The following is an 18205-nucleotide window of genomic DNA, read 5'->3' as shown; positions in this document are numbered from 1 at the left end:
GTTTAACCACATTTGCTGTTTTCAACATGGACCTACAACAGTTAGTTACTACTGTTCATAGATTTCCACAAATGACAGTGTTTTGACCCAAGAATTTGCCTTGTTAATATTGAAGTTTTCAGAAAAGGAAAAAAGGGCTGAGCTTAAAAGAAAAGTCTTATCACATAGAAAGAATGCTTCAGCATCTGTAGATCTACTCAGTTTGGTTAAAAAGTGAAAATTATGTAAATTAGCCTAAAGAGTCATCTTTTGTTGCTTTTTTCCTAAAATGTTAAGTCTAATTTTCAGAGGTTTTGCCTAAAAGTCCTAGATTCCTCAAGGGCAGTGAATTATGCCTTCCGTTTGTTCTTTTTATTTAGTATTTATATTATGCCCTCAGTGTGTGTCTAACGAATGTCTGTTCAATGGAATGAAATTACTTCCAGGGTTTTACTGGAAAGAATGTAGACTGATATCATCCTTTATTGTTGTTTTATCTTTTCCACTTCTCAGCATTGCACTACCAATTAGTCTTCCTTCCTACATGCTCAGTAATAAGAAAAAAGAGTACTGTTGAATTTTTAATAATCTTTTATGACAAATCCTTACTTATTATGTATCACTGTGCCTTTGATGTCTTCAGTGACAAGTCAGGAGCAAAGTATTGAAGGTCATTATTTTATTGGTTGCCTCAGGCACTGGTTAGGAATATAGATTATAAAGTTGATTAACTAGAACAGCATTTACTGACTGCCTGCTCGGCACTAGGTACCAGTCTGCAGGTGCTTGAGATTTAAAAGTGATCAGTAAGGTGGGGTTTCCTGGATCAAGGTGCTCCAGCCTATTGGCAAAGCATAAATGTAAGCAGATTATTTTTGTAGCGGCAAAGAGACTGAGTGCTGAGGGGGTCTAGTGAAAGGGCCTTCTAGGGCAGGGCAGTGGAGTGGAACACATATATACTTTGGAATTAGGTCAAGATTCAAATGCAGCTTTGCAGCTTATTAGCTTAGTGACTTTGGACAAGAAATTTAAATTCTCTTAAGTTTAGTATCTTCACCTTTCTCCCCCCTTTGGCCACTGTGCAGCTTGTGGCATGACCAGGGATTGAACCTGGGCCCTTGGCAATGAGAGTATGCAATCCTAACTACTGAACTGCCAAGGAATTCCAGTTTTCTCACCTTTAAAATCAGAAATAATAGCATGTAATTTATAGTTTATAACATTTATAAAATGCCTGATGCATACATACATGGTAAGCACTTGTTAATTCCCTTCCTATGTCTGTCTTTAAATTTTAATCACTAGCATTAGCATCCATTGTAGCATTTATTAGCATAGTGTCCTAACGGAAAAGGGACAACTCTTCTTTACTGAAGTTCAGTTCAGTCGCTCAGTCGTGTTGGACTCTTTGCGACCCCATGAACCGCAGCACGCCAGGCCTCCCTGTCCATCACCAACTCCTGGAGTTTACCAAACTCATGTCCATTGAGTCAGTGATGCCATCTAACCATCTAACACCAAATTACTGGATAAAAGTTAAGTAAGGACAAGATATTTGTATAGTCTCAAAGTATTTCCTCCAAAATAAGTATTTAAATTATAATGAGAAAAGTAGGCATTGGTGGGGTGGCTTCCATGGTGGCTTTTCCTAGTTGCTTGAAAAGTATACATTAGTTACTTAATTACAACCAAAAGATTAAAATGGTTCAGGACTTACAGGACAGACATCTGGCACACAACATCATAATGAGGTGGTCAGTGTTTTCATCATCTGTTACAGCATGTCAGCATCACGTGCCCCCAATGTGAGAAAGACACATTACCTCTCAGGTGTTCTTCCTGCTGCTGCTGCTAAGTCACTTCAGTCGTGTCCAACTCTGTGGGACCCCATAGACGGCAGCCACCAGGCTCCCCTGTCCCTGGGATTCTCCAGGCAAGAACACTAGAGTGGGTTGCCATTTCCTTCTCCAGCGCATGAAAGTGAAAAGTGAAAGTGAAGTCGCTCAGTCGTGTCTGACTCTTAGCGACCTCATGGACTGCAGCCTACCAGGCTCCTCCGTCCATGGGATTTTCCAGGCAAGAGTACTGGAGTGGGGTGCCATTGCCTTCTCTGGGTATTCTTCCTAGGAGTACGTAAATCCAATATAATAATTGAGTTATTAAAGCCCAAATAAAGGGCATTCTGTAAACGAGCAGTACTGCTCAAAAATCTTAAGGTTATGAAAGACAAAGAGAGACCAAGGCACTGTTAAGGATGGGAGGAAACTAAGGACTCATGACAACTAAATGCAAGGTAGGATCGTGGATTAAATCCTGGAACAGAAAAGGGTTCGGTTCAGTTGCTCAGTTGTGTGCGACTCTGCGACCATGAACCGCAGCATGCCAGGCCTCCCTGTCCATCACCAACTCCCAGAGTTTACCCAAACTCATGTCCGTTGAGTCGGTGATGCCATCTAACCTTCTCATCCTGTGTTGTCCCCTTCTCCTGCCTTCAATCTTTCCCAAAATCAGGGTCTTTTCAAAAGAGTCAGCTCTTCACATCAGGTGGCCAAAATATTGGAGTTTCAGCTTCAACATCAGTCCTTCCAATGAACACCCAGGACTGATTTCCTTTTGGATGTACTGGTTGGATCTCCTTGCAGTCCAAGGGACTCTCAAGAGTCTTCTCCAACACCACTAATTCAAAAGGGTTACTAGTGGAAAAACTGAAATCCAAATAAAGTAGACTTTTTAGTTAATAGTATTGTCTCAGTGTTAACTTCTTAGATTTGATCAGCATCCTATGGTTGTGAAAAATCTTAACGTTAGAGAAAACTGGGTGAAGGGTATATAGGAACTCCCTATGCTATTTTTGCAACTCTTCTGTAAGTCTCAAATTATCTCAGAGTTTAAAAAAAAAAAAAAAAGACTTCATAGGTAGAGCTTACAATTTCTTACACCTGTTTGCAGATGTCACCCTTCCTCGCCTTAAGGCCTTCATACCTCAGCTCCTGTCACGGCTGCATATTGAAGCCCTTCTCCATGGAAATATAACAAAGCAGGTGGGTGATTGAGGTTTTAGTAATCTTTTATGGATCATTGCAACAGAAATTTTACCCTATTTAAGGCTACTGACTAACCACCACAGTGTGCCTATATACACATTAGTGTTGACTTGGCCTTCTCTGCCCTCTGCAGGAAGGTAGGGGAGGGTATACGAAGAGTTGAATGATCCTGGTTAACTGTGGACCTACTTTCACGGCTGCCTCCTCTGTTGTCTGCCTCGTGTGGTCACTGGAGAAAATGGGAATAATGGTCCCTACTCTAGAACAGCAGGACTGTATAGTGGATAAGAGCGTATAGTGTGGAATCAGCCTGATTCAAATCCTGACTCAGCCAGTTACAAGTTATGTAATCTTCTGAAAGTGTCTTCATCTCTCTGTGCTCAGTTTCTTTATCAGTATATTATGTACAAGGATTAAAGTAAATAGTACATTTCAAGTGTTTAGCACATGGAAAGCTAAACAGAATTTAGAATTCCCGTGGTAGTCTGTCTCAAGAGCCCATACTCTCTGCCACTCCACTGTTTTGTCTCCAGAACAATATGCCAAGGTCGGGTGCTGTTAAGTGGCTGAGAAAGGATTCTTCCCTGGGTCAGTTTTATTCAGAATAAAGCCTCATGCTTACCTCTTTTGCTTTGCTGTAACCCCAAATATCTGTGGTGAGGGCCATTCACTTAAGACCAACTTTCCATCAGCGATTCCTCTCCGACATCGAGATTGGTGCCGATGATTGTCTGGGTCTCTCTTTCTCCTCACTACCACCTTGCTGACTCTGTTGCAAATCAACAAGTTCAGTTTTTATCTATTTGAGCAGGATCAAATGTACTTAAGGGTTAAAATCCACTTTGATAAAGTTGGTTAGTTTATTTAACACACATGTTGTTTTCATATTGCATGGGCTGCTGTCTGATCAAGATACATTTATGGGTTTGTAATGTGCCATGACCTGCCTTTCTCCTCAGGCTGCGTTAGGAATCATGCAGATGGTTGAAGACACCCTTATTGAACATGCTCATACGAAACCGCTTCTTCCAAGTCAGCTCGTACGGTACAGAGAAGTTCAGCTCCCAGACAGTAAGTGGAAATGTTCTATATTTGGGAATGGACTGCTTTGACATAATATTGTGTGTGATTACAGGTGGGTTGAAGTCACTTGGATGATAAAATATAATTTTATGGTAAAGATCCGCTGGGACTCTCTACTAATTTATAACTTAAGATAGATAATTCTGCAAGAAAATTATCTATAGGAGGGCCAAAGAGGTGAAATTGGAGGCAGGCAATTATTTTGACGAGAATGATACTGGGAAGTGACTGGTAATTGAGCGTAGAGCAGTGAAGAAGTGAAAAAAAATCACAAAACTGAAGAAGTATTGACTGGGAAGCATGTAATAAAATTTATTTATAAAAAAATGGAAATTAGAATTAGGAGCCCATAGGAATTGACATAAAGAATTGATAATAATATATGGGAGTTTGCAGTGTTGGATTACTTTTGCATTAACAGTGGTTTCTTTTGATATAGAACTCATTAAGCATTATTTTCAATATTGTTCAGAATTGTATAGTGGAAAGTATATTAGACCAGTGATAAGAAGCATTGGTTTTTTTCCTTAAACTTTTTTCTAAAAGTAATTGCTGCCTCTTCGGACCTCCCAGCACAGGTTTTCTGAACCTTCCTTCTTTAAGCAACTCAGCACTTCTCTCACATTGGGATTGAAGTGCATCTCCATCTCCCTTGGTAGGCTGTACATTTCTGAAGGGCTGGGGTCTGTGTCTGGCTCACTTGAGCAGCAACTAAAGCGTTACCTCAGGATCTCTTTGTTGAATGTTGCAAGACACCTGAGCACAGTGCCACTATTCTGCATAGCCAGTCCTCACAGACCAGGTGATGGCTCATTTTGAACTTAAGCTTCTTCCTCAGTCACTACAGCATGGCAGAGAGGAAGAATCAGGAATTGCCATTCAAAAACCATTGAATGTGGTAATCAGGCAATTACTAAACATTGTATTTGCTCAGTCACATTTACTGCTCATGAAATAGTTATCATAAATCATGGCCATCTGTTTATAACTTTGATGAAGTACTTGATCAGCATATCTCAGCTTTCCATCATTCAACTGTATGTCCTTGGATAAGTTGCTCACTTCTCAGGGTCTCAGTTTCGTCATCTCTAAAGTGAGATGTCAGACTGAGGCATCTCTATGCATTGTACACATATGTATAAATTTGTGAATTGACCATCAGTGTGGGTGTTGTTAAACAATATTGAATTGAATGCTAAATAGATAATGGTACAACTAGTGGTTTAAAAAATTGTTATGCATGGTTATTAAAGCATAGGTTGTATTTCTGTTGAGTTTCTTATAGATATTAGCTAGTTCTAATTTAGTGTGTACACTGTATTGTAGATTTCATTAACTATGATCTCAATTAGCATTAAAATTTACTTAGTCATAAAGTGGATCTTTTACAAGTGTTCTGCCCTTTAAAGTCATTGAGTGTTTATGAGGGCCTCCCAAGTACAGATCACTGTATTAGGATTCCCTTGGGTAAGTTGAGTTTCACATTCTTAATGAATGAATTGCAGTTTGGAACTGCCAAAAGACGCCAACCAAACTGAACAACTTCATACAGACAAACAAAACAGTAAGTTTGTTTAAAGAAGTTTTTGAACATGTCGCTCTCTTATTGAAACTTCCTAGGAGGATGGTTTGTGTATCAGCAGAGGAATGAAGTCCACAATAACTGCGGCATTGAGATATACTACCAAACCGACATGCAGAGCACCTCAGAGAACATGTTTCTGGAGCTCTTCTGTCAGATCATCTCCGAGCCTTGCTTCAACACCCTGCGCACCAAGGAGCAACTGGGTGAGTGGGCAGCAGGGCATAGCAGGGCACCTCACTCCTTGAGGAACAGCTGTTGTCCTCGAGAACGTCCCCCACATGTACAGCCCCCGTCATGATGCTTGTGGGGACTGCACTTCAAGAAGATAAGCAGTTACTATCTCATAGATAGTAGAGCAGCTCTTAAGGAGATGACGTGTGTTTCCATCACATATATATCTATATAGAGGTCATTTTGGGTGGGGGAAACAGATGCTAAGGGCAGTCTGTTGCGGGTGACAAGGTGGGAAAGAAGCCATCCAGAGATGCTTAGATTTACTGAATTTTAGGTTCCTTAAGAGGTCAGGTATTTTTTATTCATCTTTGTATCCCAAGCCCGGGGCACATAGAAGAAGTCACAGTAAGTGTCTTTTGAGGAAATGTTTCGGGCAGTTTTAGGCACTGTTAAAAGCCTTGGAGATCCTGGAAAATCTGATCAAAAAAAGCAAGCCCCAGTAATGTGCTTTGAATAACCAATGAATCAAAAAAAGAAAAAAAAAAACAACCAAAAACGGACTCAATGAATAACCAATGAAAAAGGATTTGGATGAGTCTCTTAAAGTAGCAATCTTTTTTTAAACGTTTAAACTTTTTTAGTCTTTTTTTAAACCACCATGATAGATGCTGGACTGCAAAAATGGGTAAGTTTTAGATGGTCTTTCCCTTCTTGGAACTTACAATCTCATCAGGAAGGCAGACCTGTAAGGAATAATTGTAGTACAGTGTGGCAAATGCTACTGAGTGTTCAAACTCTAAAAGCGATGCTGAAGGTAGTGAGGTGTGGTGCAGAGCAGAGGAGGCAAGCCACAAGTGCGTTTAGGAAAGATACAGATGGGAGGTAGCAGAGGAGCTCACAGTGGGAACATGACCTTCAGTTACTTGGTCTCTAAAGATTTGCAGCCTGAATGAAGTCGATCCAGGGGTAGGTTATCTAACAAGAAATGCAATAGTATAGGCAGGTTCACATAAGGAGCTTGGATGTGAAAGGAAATCAAGCTAGGACAATAGTTAGGGGATGAAATGAGTCTAGCATTTCGTAGGGATGAGAATAACTTTAACACGGATTGAAGGGGATTAACTAACAGGCAGTGAGGTGCTTGGGAATGTTGAATAATGAATAGGGGTTTGTGACCTCCAGCTTTCCAGCTGTTCTTCAGAAAGCTCTTCTGCCCTGTGCTTAGGAACTGAAGATATTTTCATTGCTGATTTCTTCAGAGGTGAATAATATAAAGTCCTAAAGTAGATTGTATTTGCTCTGACAGGATAATTTTTGAAAGATTAAAAGTGACCCATGTCTGAGATGCCATGGTCCTGACTGGCTGGTGTTTGTGTTTCAGGCTATATTGTCTTCAGCGGGCCACGCCGAGCCAACGGCATACAGGGCTTACGGTTTATCATCCAGTCAGAAAAGCCACCTCATTACCTAGAAAGCAGAGTGGAAGCTTTCTTAATTACCATGGAAAAGTCCATAGAGGACATGACAGAAGAGGCCTTCCAAAAACACATCCAAGCATTAGCAATCCGTCGACTAGACAAACCAAAGAAGCTATCTGCAGAGTGTGCTAAATATTGGGGGGAGATCATCTCCCAGCAGTACAATTTTGACAGAGGTAAGGCATGATCAGGGCCCCCATATTCACGGCATGGAGGTGAAACATTTGAGGGCATTGATACCATTCTGTGAAATGGTATTCATTTCATAGGTGATGTTTCAGGACAGTTTGGGACGAGGTGGTAGCACTTCTAAAGGACTTATATTTAATGTAACAGCAATTTCTTATTAGAAACTTTTTTTTTCTCTCTCTCTCAAACTAGGGCTGAATCTATCTGTATCTCATCACAATGCACTAATAGTAAATCTGATTTCACTTTATTCGGTATGTCTCTGAGACTCTGAGCACAGATATGTAAGCATCTATTTCTCATAGCTCTAAACAGAAAATGTGCAGATTGAACTCTCTTGAGACAAGTGCTGTCCTAGAGGCACCAGGGTTCAAGCATCTGCCTCTAAGGATCTCCCCAGATTTGTCAGTGCTTTTAGATTTAGAAGAGCTATACGTCCCAAAGTCTCCTGCTTCTCAGGGTCCTTTACCTCAGAGCAGAGATTAACTTCAGCTACACTCAAAGTCAGAAGGGTTGGGTTGTGTTCTCATTCTGACACAGACAAGCCAAAGATCTCAGCCAGGTTGCCTTTCTGGGGCCTCTGTTCCCTTACCTGTAATTTTTCTAGCAGTTGGATTCACTGTTAATGATAATAGTAACTACCAATTACTGAGCATTTGCCCTGTACCCTGGTATTATGTGATTGTCAGTTAGGTGGTTTTTATACCCTATTTCCAGATGAAGAAACTGAGACTCAAAAAACCTGAAGTGACTAGACCAGGAACCAACAGCTCAACCATAGATAGCCAGGGTATCCTCTTACTTTTCACTTGAAATTTTTTCCCTTACTACTTTCTGGAGTAATCGATCACTCAAAAAGATGGATATTTAAGAGTGTTGGAGTGAAGAATATTGTCATTTAGTATTCTGGGCTGCTTAAAATGGAAATTTTAATAAATTCTTGTTTGATTTTTTTCAGATAATATAGAAGTTGCCTATTTGAAGACACTTACCAAGGAAGATATTATCAAATTCTATAAGGTAAATTCACTTTACATATTTAGACTTTGACCGATAAGAAAATGTTACATGCTTTATGTTGTGTGTTGCCACTTTGAACCCATTCAGGCAGGATTTATGAAGGCATTTTTATGGATTTTTTATGGTTTATGGAAACCATTTTTATGGTTTTCAAGACTTATTACTGTTAGGAAAAAGAGGCAGTTCCTATTGAGCTCAGTATTGTTTTCCTTTCCGTCTGGACCAAGGACTATGGTGGCCCTTCCCAGCTTCCAGACCCACCTACTTAGGTTACTCTCTTGTTTTTTCTCTCTGTTCCCCACGCCAACCCACAGAGAGCATTGGTGTGCTTATCATGGAAAGAAAGAGTAAAGAAAACAAATAGAACTTGAGAATCAGATTATTTTCCAATCTCTGCCAACTGTAAATCTTCTCCACTGACTTAGGTATCACTGAGGAGCCTGGTGGGCTACATTCCATGTGATCGCAAAGAGTCGGAGACAATTGAAGCAACTTAGTATGCACCCTTGGCTCCTTTTATTTTTTTAAATTTTTTTTTGTTTTTGTTTTTGTTTTTTTGGCTCCTTTTAAAAATAAATGACCACTCGCCTTTTTTTCCCCAAAGCACTTAACTCCTTTTTTATTTTTTTTTGAAATTTAATTCACATACCACACAATCGTTTATTTAAAATGTGTAATTCAATGGTTTTTAGTATATTCATAGTCACTCGTTAGTCACAAGGTATTACCATAATCACCTAACAATTTTGAAAATTTTTCTCACCCCAAAAAGAAACCCCAAAGCCTTTAGCAATTGCCGCTCTCCTCTTCTTTCCTTCTGTTAGTTTCAGGTATACACTAAAGTGATTCAGTTATTCTTTTTCATATTCTTTTCCATTACAGGTTAACTGAATATAGTTCCCTCTGCTATACAGTAGGATCTTAATTGTTTGTCTATTATATATATAGTAATTTATATCTGCTAATTCCACACTAGAGATATTGTTAAGTTTTAAGTGCCTAATAAAGTTTATCAGGAGAAAAGAGAGGTACTGCCATTAAAGTTATCCCAATTCTGCTCTAAGAGGTTTATACTGTCTAAATTTTCCCCACCGTAACAGAATTTATAGAAGGGTAGCATAAATTTTAAATGGGCATAGAATGTGTGTAATAACCATGCTAAGTGCAGAGATTAAAAATTTATGTAGCAATAGAGCTGTACCTAAAGGGTTACATATATTCTTTGTAACGTACCGGGGCATCTAATTTGTGTAAAATACTTTTATGTCTATTTTTTAGGGCAAGGAACAAAATTCTACTCTGTAATTACCATAGTGCCTTAGAATTATACCCTACCTAGTGTCCTTAGCCACATCTCCTGGTTCATACCTGATTTATTAGACACCACGTTTTTCATCAGGAGTTCAGTCCTGCCTTGTGCTGATTTCTCTGGAAGGGATAGTATATGCTTTTCAAGGTCATTTTTCAGGGGTATATCTTAGTTGTCAATACAAGAGTCGTATTTGCAGTTCTCATTAGAGTGACTTTGTGAAATTAGTTGTGCAGTGAAAGCTAATCATTTCTAATCCCCTGCTGTTGGTGCTGTGTGGGAGAGTAAGGAAAAGCAAATGACTCCTGAGTTGGAAGTGCTGATACTTTCATAGAGAAAACGGTGACTTTGCACCATCTACCAGTTATTATACCTATTTTTCCCCCAGAGCCTGTGAAAAACAAAAAGGGTCCTAGTTTCTGTATGTGCAAACAGATATTCATACAGCCAGTAACACCTTAGCAAGAAGAAAGAAAGGAGCAATTTTAGGTTCAAAATTTGACAGTAAATGACAGTATTTTGAAGGTACCTTTCTCAGCAATGGGATCTGAGCCATTTTTGACTGTGGAAATGGCTGACTGGTCAAGTTATCATCCTAAATGACTCTTGCTCTTCTGCAGTGATAGTCTTTTAAAAAACATATTTTGACAAGAGGGAGGCTAGGCCTGTGAACAGATAGTGCATATCTGGAAAACCTGTGTACCTTTCACTCAGTTTTGCTGTGAACCCAAACTGCTTTAAAAAATAAAATCTATCAAAATATCTGTATATGTGTATGTATGTGTGTATGTAATAAAAACACACATATTTAAAAAATAAAAACTATATAAGAATCTATTCTGATATATTGGGTTGGCCAAAACATTTGTATGGGTTTTCCCATAACATCTTACGCTTTTCGTGCAGCTCAGTATAAGCGCAGGTAGTCTTTGTGTCTGTGGAGAGAGAGGTGCGGTGGGACTGTGAGGGACAGAGTTGGTGTGGGAGCAGGGCTCTGGGACACATGTCGGCTGCCAGGCAGAAAGCTGTCCCAAGCCCTGCTCAGAACTACTGGCCTCACTCCGTGGTCTGTGGGGCAGGAGTGGGAGCATATGGCCCCTGAGCACAGACTCAGGGCTCAGCTCCGTCACCAGCTAGCTAGCTTTGTGACCCTGGCCAAATTCTGTAAGCTTCCATATTTATGAAATAGAGGTTAATTGGAGTATTCATTGAAATGAGGTATGTAAAGTGATTGACATTTAGCAGCATTTACTAAATAGTCTCTATTGTTATTATCACTTTATTAGTAATATGCAACCTTAGGGTTTTTAAATAGTTTGATCAGAATGCTTCAAATGAGAGTATGTTTTCCTCCTTGATATTATAAAGTAAGTACTAATTGTGATTGATTTACTACTTAAGACTGTTACACTTTGTGAGGTTGGTTACTTGTTCTCATTTTGCCTATAAAAAGAGGGTGCTCATGTTCAACACTTTTTGGTTCCTAAGACTTGTATTTTAAGATGTTTATTAGTTACGTGTGTTCAAAAAGAATGATGATCTAATATAACATACTGTGATGTTTCCAGAAGAAATGATGATTTGTCTTTCCTTCTATTATTTGAAATTCTATTTGAAATTATTTGAAATAATATTCTATTATTTGAAACAAATTCTATTTCTAAATTCTATATTCTATTTCTAAATTCTATATTATAAATTCTGTATTCTGTTCTATATTGAAACAAATTCTATTATTTGAAATTACAAGTGGTACCTGATTATTGAATTTGTGAAAATAACAGTTATACGGTGACTTTCTTGTCTTAAAAAGTGAGAGTATTTATTACCAAGCTTACACTAAATCACGAACAGGGTTTCCCTAATATATTTGTGTTCTGTAAGATACTAATGGGGTACCTAGAAAAAAGAGTTTTGTGACCATGTAAGTTTGAGAATGACTTTTCTTTATGCTCATTCTTGGGGAATCACAGAGCATGTTAACTTTTTAAAAAATTCTAAGAGGGACTTCCCTGGTGGTCCAGTGGCTAAGATTCTGTACTTCTACTGCAGGGGGTATGGGTTCAGTCCCTAGTTGGGGAACTTAAGATCCTGCATACTATGCAATGCAGCCAAAAAAAAAAAAAAAAAAGTTCTAGGAACCCCCGTAGTAAAGATTTATTTAGCCCAATATTTGTTTAGTTTTGATTAACAAAATATTTCCTAAACTGATTTCATTATGGACACTTTTTTTTTTTGTACAGAATACCTATAAATGTCTCTTGGGACTCTAGTGTTCCTTAGAATAGAGTTTACAAGAAAATGCAATTGGTTGGTTTTTAGAAAAATGAGGATTGTCCAAAGTTTGTCAGGAAATTGAACAGTCTGAAACTGAAGAGGATGTTCTGTAACTGATATAAGTTAAGAGGGCAATGAGAGTTTGGGTGAAAAGAGATCAAGACTACATGTTTGGGGTGGGGCGGGGTAAGAGTGGGGAGGAGGCTCAGGAGGGAGGGAACATATATAGATACCTATGGCTGATTCATGTTGATGTATGGCAGAAACCAACATGATATTTTAAAGCAATTATCCTCCAATTAAATAAATTTAAATTAAAAAAAAAAAAAGAAAGAATACATCTTTGGAAGCAAACTTTACTCTAGTAAGTAAGATGCTCTCAGATGAGACAAACCTGGGCTGAGCTCCTAAGAGAGGCTGTTCTGCCAGCTTTGCTTTGCAACTTCAGCACGGCTTCCATTGCAGCTGCACAGGACCAGGCTTACAGTAACTGTTCTGTAAATAACTGTGAGTCAGTCTGACTTTGCTGCTAGTCTCTTCCTCTGAGGATACAAAATATTACTTCTGGCTGAGGCATCAGGAGAAGCTTCATCACAACTTGAGTCTTCCTTTTGGAAAAGACATAAATATGGACCTATCATTAAGGGAAGAGTGAGGAGACACTTCCCCACAGGATCCTTCTGCCAGCGTACCACTCCTGGCATTCTTGGTAATGACTAAAGGGAGTCCCTCCAGGCAATGTGGTGGAATTGAGAGAACGAGCATACTCACTTCTGACCCCATCCCCTTATGAGTTGTGTGGCTCAGCAAGTTGTTACGCCTCTCTGTATCGTAGAGTCTGAATCTCTAGAATAGGAATCATGGTGATGCTTAGCTTAAGAGAATCAAGTGGTCTAATACAGGAAAGAGGCTAATACAAGGCGACAGTCAAGAGATGTTATTTCTCTCCTCTTCTGGTAGGGGAGGAGCCGCAGCAGTGCCCTGGTACAGAACCTGGGGAGGTTCCTGGGGAGTGGGCATTGTGGTCATCCCCTACCTAAGCTCAGGCCATTGTCTCTGCACATACCTCAGATCACTGGGTGCAGCCCTGGTCACACCCTGATGAGTAATGGGCTGGGTTTTTAATCCCAGTCCAGGTACTTATTAGTCATAGGAGCATGAACACTCCAGTTTTCTCATCTGTACGATGCCTACCCTCCTAATGTTTGTAGAGTTTAAATGAAATACTGTAAGTGAGGGGAGAGAAAGGGACGCATCTTTTCTGTTTCTGACTGTGTGCAGGATGACTCTTTATGGTCGTAAGACAGCACCTCATTTTAAGTTCCCTAGTGGGGCAAAAGCATGACCTTGCTCTTCTTCCCATCCAGGAAATGTTGGCGGTAGATGCCCCGAGGAGACATAAGGTATCCGTCCATGTTCTTGCCAGAGAAATGGATTCTTGTAAGTACTGAGAAGTGACTTTTGAAAAGGGTGTTTTTCGGCACATGATAGCTATCCCATGCCGTAGCCACATCCCTTAGAGAGCACCAGGAAGTAAAGGGGCGCAGAAGGGGAGCTACCTGGAGACAGGGTCTGCTCTGTCAAGGCAAAAGTGAGGGGCAAAGGGAGACGAGACCGTGAAGGGGAGAGCCGGCACCAGATGGCACAGGGCTGAGCTGGCCACAGCTCTGTCAGAGAACACAGCCAGTGCTGGCGGGACCTCTCCAAAGGAGCGATATGGAGCCGCTGCATGTGGGGAGGGAGGCGAGCAGTCTATCTGCTCAGTTCTTCCCATCTCCTGTCTCTGACTGGCTTGGCCGATGACTCCCCCGACTTTCTTGGTGGTTTTTACTTGGTCCTTTCGGGTGGCCAGAGCCTCAGGGACCAGTGAGATCAAAGCTGGGCAGTAAAGCAGCTACAACCAAGGCTGTTCAAGCGCCATGAGGTCCTGAACCATCACTGGGGACCTTCTGGACGGGAGGCAGGACAAGCTGACAGGCCTTGGGAGCACACAGCCTGGAAGGATCTGAGAGGACATGAACTGGGCCTGGGGCAGTTTTTTAGTGAGCTGAGTCTGGTTTGGTTTGGTTTGTTTGCTCTTGTGTACAAATAGCAGTGAGTGCAAAGCATTAAACCTTTCTTTTCTTTTTTTTAAATAGGTCCTGTGGTTGGAGAGTTCCCATGTCAAAATGATATAAATTTGTCACAAGCACCAGCCTTGCCACAAGTAAGAAACATAAATGTCGTGTTAGCTTGCACTGTTAGAGGACTTCCTACTTAAAAGGAGCTTGTTCACCAGGACACATAAAACCCAGAGGTTTCAGGCCACCAGGTATCGGGGCATGTACTTCAGGTCCCCCTTAAAGGCCAGGTTGCCATTCCTTCACTCTTCAGCTGGGAAAACCAGTGGCTTTGCCCTTGTCGGCCTCATCTACTAGCTTGAACAGTTGTGTTACTCTGTAGTGAGTCATCTCCAGCCACATTTGTCCCCGCATTTTCCTTGGCGCTTGTGAATTTTAATCATTTTGAACAGTTGGCATTTACTTGGAAGAAGAGGAAGCTAGCAATATAAGCAGGCCCTTGCCAGGTGGGCACACTGGCCTCTGCCACTCCACCCAAGCCACAGTCCTGAGCCCTTGCTGTGCCCGACCTTGAGCACCTAGGGGAAGACAGAAATCTTCCCTCTAACCCAGAGACCCACTGGGAACTCTCACCATAGGTCTGCATAGACCCTCTGACCTTACTGATCCAGGAAGAGAGTCAGCAGGTATAATATGTAATACATGGTACAGAAACTAGTGTGTATATGCAAAAATAAAGTTTATATCCTGTTCAGTCTGCGTAAATACACTAAGAGAAAACTTTCTTTTTTTGCAGCCTGAAGTGATTCAGAACATGACTGAGTTCAAGCGTGGTTTGCCACTGTTCCCCCTTGTGAAACCGCATATTAACTTCATGGCTGCAAAACTCTGAAGATTCCCCGTGGGCGGGAAAGTGCAAGTGGATGCATTCCTGAGTCTTCCAAGGGCTAGGAAAACCATCTTGGCCACTTTAATAGTTTCTTATTCACTATTAGAGAGACACAGAGGAAAAAAAGAAAAAAAACTTGTCAAATGTCATTATGTAGAAATATTAAAAATCCAGAGTAATTAAATTACAAAATCTTATAGATGTAGAATATTTTTAAAATACATGACTCTTAAATATTTTAAAAATTTTCATTACTAAGAGAAATGTCCCTTATATAACAATACTTAAAATGATGAATGATATTCCTATAGAATCTTCCTTATTCTGTAAAATAGTCATTTGTCAGAAGAAAAATATGTTAGCTTTTTTCTAAAAGCCTCTAGGTTGACAGAAAAGACTTCAAAACATATAGAAAGGTAATACATTTTTAAAATTGATTCTCAATTTTGCTTTCTACTTAATAGTTTCATGTAAATAATGGAGAACATTACATTTGGCAGATAATAAAGCAATGTAATTTTCTTTTATTAGTGAAATTGCTGATTAAGGCATGGTTTTAATCTTTTTATAAAATTTGAACATGTTTTTTATTCAAGCTAGTAAAATGCTGGAAAACTCTAGAACACCCTACTTATTTACAGTGCTAGAAATACAGACTTACCTGACATCAATTTTGTCCCAAACTGAACTTCTCAGGATTACTGTGATTTGTTTCTTTCTGATTGAATTATATTGACATTCTTGTTGTTCATATTTGGTTTGCAGTGTTCCATCAGTGTCACATCAACACATTGCTGTATTTATTTAACAAAGAAAAATAGGGTCAACTTCAGATCCCACTGAGTGTGTGACATGCTTTTCCAACATCAGCTATTCTAAATATCTGTAACTTTTTACTACGGCGAAATTGCAGTCAGTATACCAACCAGAATATCTGCCCTGTTGTGAATATAAAAGGCAACATGTACAAAGACACCTTTTGGGGGGTACAAAAAGGAAAGCCTTGGATTCTTAAATAGTGTGATCTCCATAGAGACACTAAATCCCTGTTTTGCTCCCAGTCTAATATTGCCTTAAGAGTTTTTTTTTTAATATATAAATACAAACATACAAACACACAGATGATGACTGGAGTGAGCTTTTAAAAAATATTTTTTCTTCATGAGATACAATTATAGATGAAATTGTTACTGTATATTTAACAGCCGTTTTGAAATATTTACTGTTATTAAAACTTAAAGAGAAATTGGAAACAAACGGGCACTAGTAACAATAAGTGGTCCTGTTGTTGACTAACTCAGGCGAAGTAAAGAATGGTATTTTCCAGTGACATTTTACTTCCATGTGAGTCGATTTACCAGGACTTCTTTCTGTAGAGTCACGTCTCTTTCACATCTTAAGTTTCACATTTGCCATTTTTCCAAATAGTCTGAATTTGGGGCAAGAATGATAATCACAACCATGGAGGCTGCTTTTGAAAGCGGGGCTCCATTTCTACTGTCAGATAAATGTGGTGCTGTAACTGTCTTTTTATCCCTACCTTCAAGAGCTTCCTTGTACGAAGCTTGTCTTTGTCCATCAGAAGGTGTGTGAGTCACCATCACTCCCTTCTGGTTTTATGCATTTGTAAACTATGCAGCTTTTCATCAAACTGCAAGTATATATGAGAGGGGTCGAAAATGAGTCCTGAGTGTATAAATCTACCACTGGAAGAGTAAATAACCCACCTAAACCTTTTCTGTGGAAAATTATGTGCTATCGGGTAACTTAGCTCTTTACAAAAAAAGGTGGGGGTGAAATTTGAGTGTCATTTTTATGAGAAGGTCACGTGAAGAGCTCTGAGAGGCATCCCAGGTAGTCTCCAGGAAAGTGAGGTCGCTGGTGAGCGTGCTCCAGTGTTCTCTGCTGTACACCTAGGCTCTCCAGCTGCTGTTGGCTCACTCGGGCTGACTTACACATTCAGCTCAGTAGGTCCAAACTAGTCCATGAGCAATAACAGACTACCTGGACACTGCTCTTTCCTCAGCATAAAGGAGATTTGTGAAACACATTCAGGTGTCAGTCACCCGTGACTTTTTAAAAAGTCTTTTTCACGAGTTGATGTGGAAGAGAGAGCATGTGACACAGTCAGTAGGTGGTGGAGTGCTAGGGTAATCCTGTTTACAATAAATTGCCTGATTTTCACCTCTGCAGTTTGCATTTGTATTATTTTTACAGTTTTCAGTGGCCGATCCTCAACCTGCCTCTCAACATCCCGATTTGACAACGTTTCTTGCTTTTTCGTTGTTCCTAATGCAAAAACAGTGGGTTTTTTGGGTTTTTTTAAAGTGAATCTAGGTAACAGTGACTTACTGTTACCCCTTGAGTCAATTTCACAATCTTAAGAGCAGATCACTGGTAAATAGAAATCTTGATGTTAGAGGCTGAACTCCTTGCTGTGAGTGTTGTCATTGACCCCAGATCCAGAAAGATTTGTCCTGAGCATTACAGGGAGAAAAATGTTAAAGGTAGAAAAAATATTTCTCTTCTCTACAGCTAGTTTTCTGCATCTTCCTGCCACAGCTCCAGCAAATACCTTGTCCGATCCCTGGCTTCTTACTCCCTGGTCAAAATAATCTTTCTACTCAGGTGGTTACCAGCTGGCTTAACAAGGCTTTTCAAGAGGAAATCTGCTTGTTTGTCAGTTTCCAACCTAGGACAGTAGGGCAGGGCACACAGTCATCTTTGTGCCTGGGAAGACACAGCTGCACCATCTGAAGGCCACGAGCCACCCCAGACTTTGTGACTTGGTGCAGTTTCCCCTCTCTCACGATGCAGTGTGTGTGGGGAATCACCTGGTCTCCTTCCCATGTTTGCAGAATGTTTGTAGTGGAAACCAAGGATTCTCACATACTCATCTTCCTTTGTAAGGGTGTTTCTGCCCCCTTAACCCCGTAGGCTCCTGGATCCCTAGTATTCTGTGCTGCCCGTCTGATGTTCATTCATTGACCTTGTCAGCCTAAACATGGAACACTCCATGGTGTCTTGTGGCAAAGCTTATTGGCAGTATGAATTGCTACTTTTCTCTCTTCAAAGATAGTAGCAGCATTTTGAATAGTTCATACCCTAAGTTAACATT

General features: G+C 40.1%; 1 protein-coding gene across 5 annotated transcripts in view; it reads left to right on the top strand.

Annotated features, from left to right (window-relative positions):
* Nucleotides 1-17274, top strand: part of IDE (insulin degrading enzyme) — a 92537-nt gene extending 75263 nt beyond the window's left edge. For all 5 annotated transcript variants that reach the window (XM_065922919.1, XM_065922918.1, XM_065922917.1 and 2 more), the window contains 8 exons: nt 2929-3020; nt 3983-4094; nt 5727-5894; nt 7247-7519; nt 8491-8552; nt 13506-13578; nt 14277-14344; nt 14995-17274. In XM_065922919.1, the coding sequence (XP_065778991.1) occupies nt 2929-3020; nt 3983-4094; nt 5727-5894; nt 7247-7519; nt 8491-8552; nt 13506-13578; nt 14277-14344; nt 14995-15090 (944 nt within the window). In that variant the 3' untranslated portion in view covers nt 15091-17274. The remainder of the gene's footprint in view (nt 1-2928; nt 3021-3982; nt 4095-5726; nt 5895-7246; nt 7520-8490; nt 8553-13505; nt 13579-14276; nt 14345-14994) is intronic.
* Nucleotides 17275-18205: the final 931 nt, after the last annotated feature.

Source organism: Muntiacus reevesi, chromosome 2 (assembly GCF_963930625.1).
Source record: "Muntiacus reevesi chromosome 2, mMunRee1.1, whole genome shotgun sequence".
In the NCBI taxonomy this organism is placed as follows: Eukaryota; Metazoa; Chordata; class Mammalia; order Artiodactyla; family Cervidae; genus Muntiacus; species Muntiacus reevesi.
This window is presented reverse-complemented; position numbering and strand designations above follow the sequence as displayed.